This window comes from Sciurus carolinensis, chromosome 17 (genome assembly GCF_902686445.1).
Source record: "Sciurus carolinensis chromosome 17, mSciCar1.2, whole genome shotgun sequence".
Classification (NCBI taxonomy): Eukaryota; Metazoa; Chordata; class Mammalia; order Rodentia; family Sciuridae; genus Sciurus; species Sciurus carolinensis.
The window spans coordinates 287,337-298,919 of NC_062229.1; the positions used below are offsets into that span (position 1 = coordinate 287,337).

Consider the following 11,583-nt stretch of genomic DNA (forward strand, 5'->3'; position numbering starts at 1 on the left):
CACACACACCTGCATGGGCATGGGAGTGCACACACACACACACACACACACACACCTGCACAGGAGTGCACTCACACACACCTGCATGGGCATGGGAGTGCGCGCGCGCACACACACACACACACACACCTGCACAGGAGTGCACTCACACACACCTGCATGGGCATGGGAGTGCACACACACACACACAGGCGGAGACAGGAGTGCACACACACACAGGAGGAGAGAGGAGTGCACACACACACACAGGAGGAGACAGGAGTGCACACACACAGGAGGAGAGGAGTGCACACACACAGGAGGAGACAGGAGTGCACACACACACAGGAGGAGACAGGAGTGCACACACACACACAGGAGGAGACAGGAGTGCACACACACACAGGAGGAGACAGGAGTGCACACACACACACAGGAGACAGGAGTGCACACACACACAGGAGGAGACAGGAGTGCACACACACACACACACACACAGGAGGAGACAAGAGTGCGTGCACACACACAAGAGGAGACAGGAGTGCACACACACACACAGGAGGAGACAGGAGTGCACACACACAGGAGGAGACAGGAGTGCACACACACACAGGAGGAGACAGGAGTGCACACACACACAGGAGGAGACAGGAGTGCACACACACACAGGAGGAGACAGGAGTGCACACACACACAGGAGGAGACAGGAGTGCACACACACACACACAGGAGGAGACAGGAGTGCACACACACACAGGAGGAGACAGGAGTGCACACACACACACAGGAGGAGACAGGAGTGCACACACACACAGGAGGAGACAGGAGTGCACACACACACAGGAGGAGACAGGAGTGCACACACACACAGGAGGAGACAGGAGTGCACACACACACACACACAGGAGGAGACAGGAGTGCGTGCACACACACAAGAGGAGACAGGAGTGCACACACACACACAGGAGGAGACAGGAGTGCACACACACACACAGGAGGAGAGAGGAGTGCACATACAGGAGGACAGGAGTGCACACACACACAGGAGGAGACAGGAGTGCACACACACACACAGGAGGAGACAGGAGTGCACACACACACACAGGAGGAGACTGGAGTGCACACACACACACACAGGAGGAGACTGGAGTGCACACACACACACACAGGAGGAGACAGGAGTGCACACACACACAGGAGGAGACAGGAGTGCACACACACACAGGAGGAGACAGGAGTGCACACACACACACCTGCATGGGCATGGGAGTGCGCGCACACACACACACACCTGCACAGGAGTGCACTCACACACACCTGCATGGGCATGGGAGTGCGCGTGCGCACACACACACACACACACACCTGCACAGGAGTGCACTCACACACACCTGCATGGGCATGGGAGTGCGCACACACACACACACACACACCTGCACAGGCACAGGAGTGCGCACACACACACACACCTGCATGGGCATGGGAGTGCACACACACACACTCACACACACACACACACACACCTGCACAGGAGTGCACTCACACACACCTGCATGGGCATGGGAGTACACACACACACACACACACACACACCTGCACAGGCACAGGAGTGCGCACACACACACACCTGCATGGGCATGGGAGTGCGCGCGCGCGCACACACACACACACACACACACACACACCTGCACAGGAGTGCACTCACGCTGTACAGGACACCTGCAGAGAGCGGTGTCTGCCGCACCAGCCGCGTCAGCCCCCCACCCTGCGGCCCCACAGCGCACCTTCTCACCACTCATGAAGCGCTGCTTCTCCCTGAGGTTCACATGGTCGATGGACAGGCCCTGCTCTGCCCGCGACTCGAAGGCCACCGTCCCATCAGGCCTGGACACAACACGGCCTTTCCTGCCGGTCATCTGTGGCGGAGGCATGGAGCCCAGGGATAGGCTATCAGTGGCATACACCCGGGATGGGCCCTGTGGGCCTACTGCCCAGTCCCCACTGGGGACCCGGGGTTCCCGGCTGTGTGGATGGTGGGGACTCTGACGAAGCCTGGGCTGGCCCATGGGCCTTTCAACATATCTGAAGACTTACTGTTCTAACTACCTGGTGGTGCACAGCTGAGGGACAGCAGGTGAGCGTGGGACGGGGGCGGTGAGCCAAGCCAGGCCAGGCCAGGGCTGAAGGAAGGGAGCAGCCCCACCTCCTGTGCCCAGGCCCTGCTCCTGTTCTGGGGTCTGGCAGTGGCCCAGGGTGACCACAGGGGCTGCCAGAGCCACCCAGAGCTGGGCCGACCACAGCTTTGCTCACCTCTGCCACTCGCTCAGGACCCCCAAGCTGGTCGATGAGCTCGTCCAGGGTGTTGACCGGCAGCTCCCGGCCCAGTGCTCGCACCTTGGCGAGGAGGCCCTGCTTCAAGCGCTCTACCCGTTCCAGGACACCAGGACCATGCAGGTCCCTCTGCTGGGGACACATGGGGCCTGCAGGGCAGAGGGTCCGGGTGGGACTTAGCCCCACACACCATAAAGCCCCTCAGGACCAGGATAAGGGGCAGTCAGGGGTCCTGGCCAGCCTGAGGGATGGTGGGTGACGCAGACCGTGGGCACCCTGGGAGCCGCTTTCCTGGGCCTGCTGTCCCCGAGACCAGCTGGGGCACCAGACCTGACCTCCCTCTGGCCCCAAATTGCATGACGGAGCCGTCTCCCCTTCTGACAGGCCACGTGGCCCTGCCCCGGCCTCTTGAGCCTCAGCTTCCCCGTCAGGAGGCTACATCCACCACCGGAGTCTGGGATGGAGCAGGACCAGGGTGGGCGCCCACCTCGGTCATCTGTGGGGAGCCCAGTGGTGTCCACGATGACCACGTCGTCGTCTACCAGGGACTCTGGGGAGGAGTTGAAGTCGCTGTCCAGGCCGGCCTCCGACTCGGTGCTGCTGTCATCGCTGATGCGGATCACACCAGTCCCCTCCAGTGCCAGTCGGGGCACCTTGACCCCGCGGCCCCGTGGCCGCCCTGCAGGACAGGAGCTGGGGTCATGCAGCCACCAGGCAGCGGGACAGGAAGGGCAGGCAGAGCTGGGGTGGCGAGTGCAGGGTGCCGCGGGTGCCCAGCCAGGAGGGGCTCTCTGGGGAGGCCCGTCTGCCCAGCGCACTGCCCTGCTCCCGCTGGAGCCCCTGCTCCCGCTGGAATGAAGACCACCCTGGCCGAAGCTCAGGGCTCGGCTGTTTTCCTTCTCGGAAACCCGCGTCCCCTGTTGCTGGGCCAGGGCATGGGGACAGAGGGCACCTAGCCTATGCTTCCCACGGGGCAGCTCTGGGCTTCCAGGCAACACTGGCCCGTGCGTTGGTCAGAGGGTACGTCCAGAGCCCCCTCAAGGGGACGGCAGTACAGGGGCTGTATGTGCTGCTGCTGCCCATGGCTGACCACCGTGAAGGCCTGGTGAGTGGAAGGGGGTGGGCTGGGGAGGGGGCTTCAGGGCAAGAGTCTGTGCAGGCCCAGCGCTGCCTTCACGCCTAGCTGTGGCCAGGGCGAGTCACCAGGCTCCTCCTGGCCTGGCTCCCATGGTGCACTGGAGGGCGATGGCCACACCCCACATGCTGACAGTGGCCCCAGCCTGGCCTACGCAGCCAGCACATCCGGGCTCACTTGTGTGCAGCCTGAAGGCCGTGACAACTGGCTGGTGTGGGGACAGCCACGCTGCCCTGGCGGAACCAGTGCAGGTGGTGGGACAGTTGGGGAGTGGTCTTTGGGCCTGGGCTGCACACCTCACGGTGGGGCTGTGCCCACTGGGGCTCCTCTGGGAACCTGTGCTGGCCCAGCCTGTGTCAGTGCCCCGGGAGACCCTCCTAAAGGCCCCTGTGTGACAGGGGCCCACCCTGCCCACTGGGGCAGTCCTGGAGCCCCCTGGGGCTGGAGCCCTGCCCATCTGATGCAGGGCAGGGCTGAGTCAGGAGAGCAGCCAGCTGGCTCTGGAGCGGGGTGCGTGGGAGGGCAGAAGCAGGCGTGCGGGGCAGAGGCCTGAAGCCGGGCGCTTACGTCTCCTCTTGCCTGCGCCTCTGTCCCGCTTCCTCCGGGTCGAGGGGAAGTGCTTCTGGATGAGTGACAGGAAGACGCCTCTGCAAGGAGAGAAAGCGCTGGCTCCTGCCGCAGCCCTCGCGCAGCGCTGCCGGGCCTGGCCCCAGGTGGAGGGCCCAGACACGCGCAGGGATGGCGAGCACGGTACGGGCAGGGGCCTGAGCCCGGGGTGGTGTCCTCGCTGCGGGCAGCTGGGACAGGGTAGGGACCTCCACGGGTGGAGGGCGGCTGGAGCCTGGGCTGAGGGAGCTGCTGCGGAGCCAGCAGAGGGGTGAAGACCCTCTGCAGGGCCTGGGCAGTCCTGACCCAGGAAGGGAGACGGGCTGGGGGTCCTCGAGAGCCAGTCCTGGGCACCGTGGAGTTCTGCAGAAGGGCCCACCGAGGGAGCGCTAGGCGCCTAAGCCCTGCCAGACCCAGGAACCCACGACCTCTGCACCCCGTGCAGCTGGGGACCACCGTGCGTGACCCTGACCTTGAGCCTGACTTAAGGCCGCCGAGGTCAGCACTGTGGCCTCGATACAGCTTCCAGACCCCGTCCTCAGCGGACAGGAACCAGAGGGCCAGGCCAGCCACAGGAGCCCCAGGGCGCCCAGCCAGCACCAGCTCTGTCCCACCTGCCCACCACTCACTCAGCAGCAGACACAAAGCAGTCCAGGTGCCCCTCGTTCTCGTCCAGCACCTCTCGGGTCCGCGCCTCGCCTGTGGACTGTAGTCCGATGACCACACACTGCAGGGACAGTAGCTCTGAGCTGGGCTCCGGGAGACTGCCGTTCCCACCCTTTTCTGCTGAGGCCAGGAGTCTCCCCAGGGGCAGTAATGGGCAAGGGATCAGCCAGCTTCCCATCTCAGGACTGCCCAGCTTGCCCACCACATGGTCACAGCCTAGATGTCCCCATGCTGCAGACCCACCCAACCCGTCTGTCTCGGCAGCATATTTCTGACCCCTCCTGCCCTTGGGCCTGGTGACCGAGATGGACTAGTGTCTGACCCCCTCCGTGGCCACACTCCAAGAAGCAGCCTCTTGGGAGGTCCAGCGTCCAGGGCAGGAGTGAGTGGCCGGGGCTGTGGTGGGCCTGCGCACCTTGTCTTGGGCCAGCTCCTCGCGGGCCAGCTCCACTAGCCGCCCCACCTTGGCGGCCACGCACAGGTACTTGAAGAAGCGCTGGTGGGCTGACCAGAACTGGCCCCACAGGGACTTGCGCGACTCCAGGCCCACCCAGTCGGCCGCCTGCTGGAACACGCCCAGGGCCTCGGCCCACTGCAAGGACAGGACAGGACCCTCCTGAGCCAGGCCCCAAGGGCAGGGCACGGGGCTGCCACACTGCAGAGCACACACAAGCCGGACACCAGCGAGCGACAGAGCGGAGGGGAGGGCGGTGCAGCTGTAGGGCCTGCCTCCCAGGCCATCCCCAGTCCACTCCTGACACCCCAGTCCCAGGGGACACCTGGACACCTCTGGGGACATCTGGGGGTTCCGGGCCTGGGACGGCCTGCAGAGCCCAGGATGCCACCAGAGGATGACCTCACCCCACATCCACAGTGGGAAGGACCCTGGGTCAGTCTGGCCTAAAGAAATCACCTGGCACAGGCAGAGCAGGGTCAAGGGTTTGTACCCAGGCCAAACGTAGCCACCAGCACTGGCCACCACCTGAACGAAGTGCTCCTGAACCTCAGGAGGAGGGCAGGGGGTCCAGCTGATGCCCTTGTATCACAGCCACGCAAAACGCCCAGCTGGGGATCAGGATGAGGACGCTGGGCCCCGAGCCACGTGGAGTTCCGGGGACACAGAAGGGGCCCGGGCTCACCAGCAGGGCTGCACGGTTGTACACCCGCTCGAAGGCTGGGGACAGCGGGATCTCCTCGATGCGGAAGGTGACTCCGGAGAAGCTGAGCTGGCGCGCGATGTACATGCCGCTGACCTTCATGTCCATGGCCACGATCTCCATGGCACCCACACCCCTGGCAAGAGGCACGGTCTCCTAAGCATGGTGGCACCAGAGGACGAGCGGCTCTGGGAGGGCTGGCACTGGGGCGAGAAAGCCAGGTGCAGGGCAGGCTGCAGCCGCCCCGCAGCGGGGGACCCGGGCCTGACCGGGCCTGGCCGGGCCTGGCGAGACCTGCCTCCCCAGGGCGGGGCGGGCGCACCTCTTCTCGATGGCGTGCAGGAACTCCTCGAAGGTCCGGAAGGGCGTGCCTTCGCCCCAGATGCCCAGGCGGCTCATGTAGATCATGTTCCGCGGCTCAGAGGCACCTGTGGGGTGGGGCGCGGTCAGCGCCACTGGACGTCCCGGAGGCGGCGGCTCTGAAGCCAGTGGGGTGCGGGGCTCAGGCACAGCCCGGGGTGACCGAAGGCCGGGTGAAGGGACCTGAGGGGCTCGGCAGCCTCCAGACCACGGGGTGACCGAAGGCCGGGTGAAGGGACCTGAGGGGCTCGGCAGCCTCCAGACCACGGGGTGACCGAAGGCCGGGTGAAGGGACCTGAGGGGCTCGGCAGCCTCCAGACCACGGGGCGACCGAAGGCCGGGTGAAGGGACCTGAAGCTCTCAGCACCTCCAGACCAGGGCACCTGCTGGACTGGACAGAGCCAGCTGGCAGAGGGGAGGCTGGCCTGGGGACAGTGCCAGTCTTCGCCCAGGCCTTGAGAGGCTGGGCGTGGCCTGGGGCCTGGGGAGCAGCTGGCAGCGTGGAGGCAGACAGTGCCGAACATCACCGTGGGACCCCGCCAGCCCGCAGGCTGCGGCCCTGGGCCTGTGGCCCACACCCACCTGTGGCGCTGGCGTAGACCACCCTGGCCAGGGGCAGCTTGCTCTGCAGGTCCAGCACGGCCTTGCCCATCTTGGTGGAGCTGGCGTTCTTGGCCTTGTGGCACTCGTCAAACACAATCTGGGGTGGGTGAGGGTCAAGGAGCGTTCCGGAAGGCTTGTGGGCAGCGGGTCGAGTGCCCTCGAGCTGTCTGTCGACTGCTGGGCCACAGCACTCAAGGGGGCTGAAGTGCAGACGGGCACAGGGAGGGCCCAGCACCAGCAGGGCACCGCTGCCCCAGGGGGATGGCCGGCTGCTCAGCCCCGGCCTCCTGGGGTCAGTTCTTTTGCTCTTTTTGTACCAGGGTTTGAACTCAGGGGTGCTTAACCCTTGAGCTACTTCCAGAGGTTTTTAAAAAATTTTTAATTTTTTTTAAATTTGAATTTGAGACAGGGTTTCATTTAGTTGCCAAGGCTGGCCTTGAACTTGTGATCCTCCTGCCTCGGCCTCCCTAGTCACTGGGTTGACAGAAGTGGCACCACATCAGGCTCCGTGTCTCAAAATAATGATGATGATGATGATGGTGAAGATAATGATAATAATAATAGACTCAAAAAGGGCGCCGAGGACACATCTCAGTGGTAAAACCCTGTGGGTTCAACACCAGTATTGACATGAAATAAGGCAAGAGAAGCCCTGACCTGGGCTTTGCCTACCACAGGTGGCCCTGCGTGCCTGCATCCCTGACCCCTGGCAACTCCTGCAAGGCCAAGCCCCCACGGGGTGCCCTGGCACCTGGCCTTGTCTCCGGGGGCAGAGGCTCTGCACCACCTGCCTCCCGTGGCTGCACCGGGCCACCATCACCTCCGGTGCCATCGCACACACCAAGATGGGGTCCTGGGTCCCGGTTTGGCTGGCCAGTGTGGGGCAGACAGGGCGGGGCCAGGGTGAACGGGGGATCCCGCTCCTGCTGGGCAAGTCCAGGTAGGGTCTGGAGGCGGCCTCCCGGGCCCTCGCGCCTGCAGGATACCACGCCCTCGAAGGCCTCCCCGCACCACTGGAGGATCTGCCGCAGCCGCGTGCGGTGCTGCCCGCCAGCCTGGCTCTCCCCAATCAGGGCGGAGTAGGTGGCGAAGAGGACGCCCTCCGAGGCTGTGTGGTCGCCGTACTTGATCTGCAAGGGGTGTGGCCGTGAGGACGCCTGCAGCTCTCCTGGCCCCGGAGTCCCCTGACACAGGGGCAGGCACTGCCCGGCCGCCTCCCGGGCTGCCCCCCGCAGGCACCTTGCTCAGCGCGTGCACCGCGATGCCCGGAGCCTCGATGTCCCGCAGGTCCCGCTCCGCGTCGTACTTGAGGTCGTTGGAGACACTGAACCTGGGGGCAGCAGCTGGGTCAGGGGGTCACTCCAGCCCCGCCCACCCCCTTGGGGCAGGTGCTCACCACAGGGCCTTCTTCCTGCCACGCAGGTAGTTCTCCACGATGATGCCAGCCACTGTCCGGCCCTTGCCCACGCCAGCACCGTCTCCGATGAGGAATCCCGCGCGCTGCCCACTGGGCAGCAGGACCTCGTGTTGCTGCAGCAAGATGTGGCGGTTAGGGCCTGGGCTTCCCTCCTGGCCTGCCCCTCCCCTGGCTTCCTGGCGGCGGGGGCCTGGCGGGCGAGGTCAGCGGAGTCACCTGGCAGGCGTAGGTGATGGCCTCCAGCTGCAGGGCAGACAGGGCCCCGCTGTCTGAGGTGGGCAGCGCCAGGGTGTAGGTGATGTCTGGTGGAGGGACGCTGGACAGTGTGCTGGTCTCCACGACACGGTCTGGGTGCTGCTTCCCAAGCTTGGCTGGAGGGGCAGGGGGCAGTCAGGCTCGGGCCTCAGTGGTTGGCGGGTGGGCTGGGAACAGGAAGGCCTCACCAATCCCGAGGCCAAGGCACTCAGGGAGCACTCTGGCCCTTGCCCGGGGCGGAGGGTGTCTGTGCGTCCTGCCCTAAACAAAGGCCACTCACATTTGGACGGCACGTAGTCGGCATAGGTCTCTGCGTGACCCAGCTCTTCGGCCTCCTCTTCCTCGTCCACTTCGTCCTCTTCCTCGGGCTGGCTCTGTGACTGCAGGTACAGATGAGAGTCCAAGGACCCCGTGCCACCAGGTCTGGTCTACCTCCCCCAGGACAGCAGCTGGCTTCCCACAGCCAGCACAGTGACCTGTGGGCCTGGCCCTACCTTACCCCCAGGTGGCACCTCACCTGGGCCTCTTTCCTCGTCTGTGAAGTGGGGCACTCACTGCTGGAGGTGCCTGAGACCTGGGGAGGGGAAGGGAGGGAGCGCGGCCTGCTGGCTCACCTGGTAGCTGACGAGGAGCGGAGTGCTGGGGAGCGGGGGCACAGGGTCCTCCAGGCCTGAAAAGGGCCCGCTGTGCAGGAACAGCTGGAGGGGACAGCAGGGTGTTAGCCGAGGCCTCTGATGGGCTGGGCCTTGACCAGCATGGCCCAGGGAGCCTTCCAGACCAGTGCTCTGCCTCCTCCTGCTGCCTGGGAGAGGTACTCACTAATTGTGATGGACACAGCCCCAGCCCCTGACCTGGCAGGAGCTGGTGGGACAGATGGCAGGCTGGGCAGGGTCCGGAGCCAGACCCATGGTGGTGCACAGGCCCACAGGAGCACAGGGAGCCCTGGGGTGCGGGCTCCCTTCCAGGGAGAAGATGGGACCAAAGTCAAGGGGCTGCACGGTGTGCAGGCTGGGCCCCCAGGGCAAGGTCACTGTGATCCTGGGCTGGTGGCGACTGTGTAGGAGGTCATTTAACATGGTGTCTGGTGGCTGAGGGGTGCAGGGGGTTTCGTGTGGGTGAACAGGTTGGAATGCTCCATTGTGCAGTGGCCAGAGTGAAAGAATGTCCAGACCAGACCATGGTCCACTTTGGAGAGGTAAACTGCCTTACTTGCACCCTGGTGGACAGAGAGCAGGGCAGGCAAAGCTGGCCATGGGGCACTGACTCTGGGCTGGCAGCCAGGCCTGGCCTCTGGATTGACTATGTGTCACTCATGGCCAAGCTGGGGCCTAAGAACTGACCAGAGCTTGTGGATGGGTGGGAGAGGGCCCTCTCCTGACCTGCCCACCCTTGGCAAGCAGTGGGACTGTCACTGTGCTCGGTGGGCCTAGGACAGCCAGGAGACAGCAGACAGCAGGACCCTGACCAGGGGCCGCGAGATTTTAAAACACCCTTGCTCTTAAAAACAGAGATTTAGGACACAGCACGAGCCCCTGCCAAGCACCAAGTGAGTGGACAGGAGAGTGCCTGCTAGTGCTGCCCCCAGCAGACTGGCGTCCTGGGGCCCGGTGGGCTTCACCTGAGCTGCCAGGCCTGAGGCTCCTGCGGGGACAGGGCCCTGGGTCCGCCCAGGGCTCCAACGCGCAGCCTTGTTTTCCACAGGCGAGGAGTATGAGCAGATGCTTTACATTTTTGCGGCGCTGAGGATGGAGCTCAGGGTCTCACACTGCTAGGCAAGCGCTCTACCACTGAGCCACAGCCACGGCCCACCCTGTTCACTCTACTTTATTCATTTACTTTAATTAAAAAAAAAATTTTTAGTTGTTGATGGACCTGTAATTTTTATTTACTTATATGTGGAGCTGAAGGTCAAACCCAGTGATTCACACAAGTGAGGCAAGTGCTTTACAACGAAGTCACAGCCCCAACCCTTTATTTTGAGACAGGGTCCTGCCTCGGGTTCCCGAGTGGCTGGGATGGCAGGTCAGAGATTTCTAGAGCGAACGTGAGTGGAGCCCGCAGAGGTGCGAGTCTCCACTCAGCCCAGACAGCCCTGCACGGTCCTGGAGGGCCGAGTCACACTTCTGCCTGCCCGGGGCAGCTCGACGGTACTCTGCCGTCCACTGAAGGCCAGCCAAGCCCCTGGGGATGGGCAGTGCCTCCCGGGCACCGATCCCAAGGGGCGACAGGCCTGAGTGGCCCTGCGTGGTTGCAGAGGTGGGGTCAGTGCCAGGTACTCCGAGCCTCCTGTCCCCCTGCTGGCCCCAGCCTGTCACCATCCAGAGGAGGGGCTGGTGTCCAGAGACCCCCACCTCAGGCCCCCCGGACGCATTCCTCACTTGTCCTCCCAAAGCCTAGAAGCTTCTTCTTGCCAAATACCTAAGAGGCCTGGACGGGTGTCCTTTTGGCACCACTGAAATTAGGGGCTGGAGAGTTCTCTGGGTCGGGTATCCTGGGCACTGCAGGGTGCTGAGCAGTCCCCGACCTCTACTCCACCACACCACCAGCCACGCACGACCCCCACGCGTCTCTGGACGGCACCAGGGTCCCCTGGGCTGAGAATTACCATCCAAAACCCCTCTTCGCTTCTGTGCGAGCCTTCTCCTGGGACAGCAGAAGAGAGGCTGCCCAGAACGCGTGGCCCTGGGCCGCAGGGATGTGCGTGAGGGGCTCCTGTCTGGTGCGGCCCTGGCAGGGTCCAGGGTACTGACCTTGTTGTGGGCGGAGGAGGCAGTGCTCACGTCCCAGATGGTGGGCACCTGGCTGAGGCTGTCCGCTGGCAGGAAGTCAGGCGTGTCTGCGATATCTGACAGGGAGTCGATGGAGGAGGAGAAGATGGAGGCGTTGGAGAGGTCCTCGAGGTACGACGCGTCCTGGAAGACAGGCGGATGGACATGCAGCAAGCAGACTGCCCTCACGGCAGAGCGTCACAGCCACCAGCAGGGCTGAGGGGTCAGCTGCAGCGTGGATGGACCTGAGGACCCGTGCTCAGCTGAGGTGTCAGCTGCAGTGTGGATGGACCTGAGGACAGGTGT

The 11,583-nt window shown here is 64.1% G+C and overlaps 1 protein-coding gene across 4 annotated transcripts in view; it reads right to left on the bottom strand.

The window, feature by feature from the left end:
• The window catches only part of Sbno2 (strawberry notch homolog 2), a 49,421-nt gene that overhangs the window by 6,396 nt on the left and 31,442 nt on the right, over positions 1–11,583 (bottom strand). For all 4 annotated transcript variants that reach the window (XR_007105793.1, XM_047531249.1, XM_047531250.1 and 1 more), the window contains 16 exons: positions 11,260–11,421; positions 9,124–9,207; positions 8,790–8,889; positions 8,471–8,625; positions 8,234–8,367; positions 8,077–8,167; positions 7,824–7,967; positions 6,817–6,934; positions 6,197–6,302; positions 5,857–6,010; positions 5,133–5,309; positions 4,681–4,778; positions 4,013–4,092; positions 2,798–2,989; positions 2,290–2,459; positions 1,764–1,895 (listed from right to left, as the gene is read on the bottom strand). Coding sequence is in view for 3 of the 4 variants with exons in the window: in XM_047531249.1 (XP_047387205.1) it covers positions 1,764–1,895; positions 2,290–2,459; positions 2,798–2,989; positions 4,013–4,092; positions 4,681–4,778; positions 5,133–5,309; positions 5,857–6,010; positions 6,197–6,302; positions 6,817–6,934; positions 7,824–7,967; positions 8,077–8,167; positions 8,234–8,367; positions 8,471–8,625; positions 8,790–8,889; positions 9,124–9,207; positions 11,260–11,421 (2,097 nt within the window). In the remaining variant the exon portion in view is untranslated. The remainder of the gene's footprint in view (positions 1–1,763; positions 1,896–2,289; positions 2,460–2,797; positions 2,990–4,012; positions 4,093–4,680; positions 4,779–5,132; positions 5,310–5,856; positions 6,011–6,196; positions 6,303–6,816; positions 6,935–7,823; positions 7,968–8,076; positions 8,168–8,233; positions 8,368–8,470; positions 8,626–8,789; positions 8,890–9,123; positions 9,208–11,259; positions 11,422–11,583) is intronic.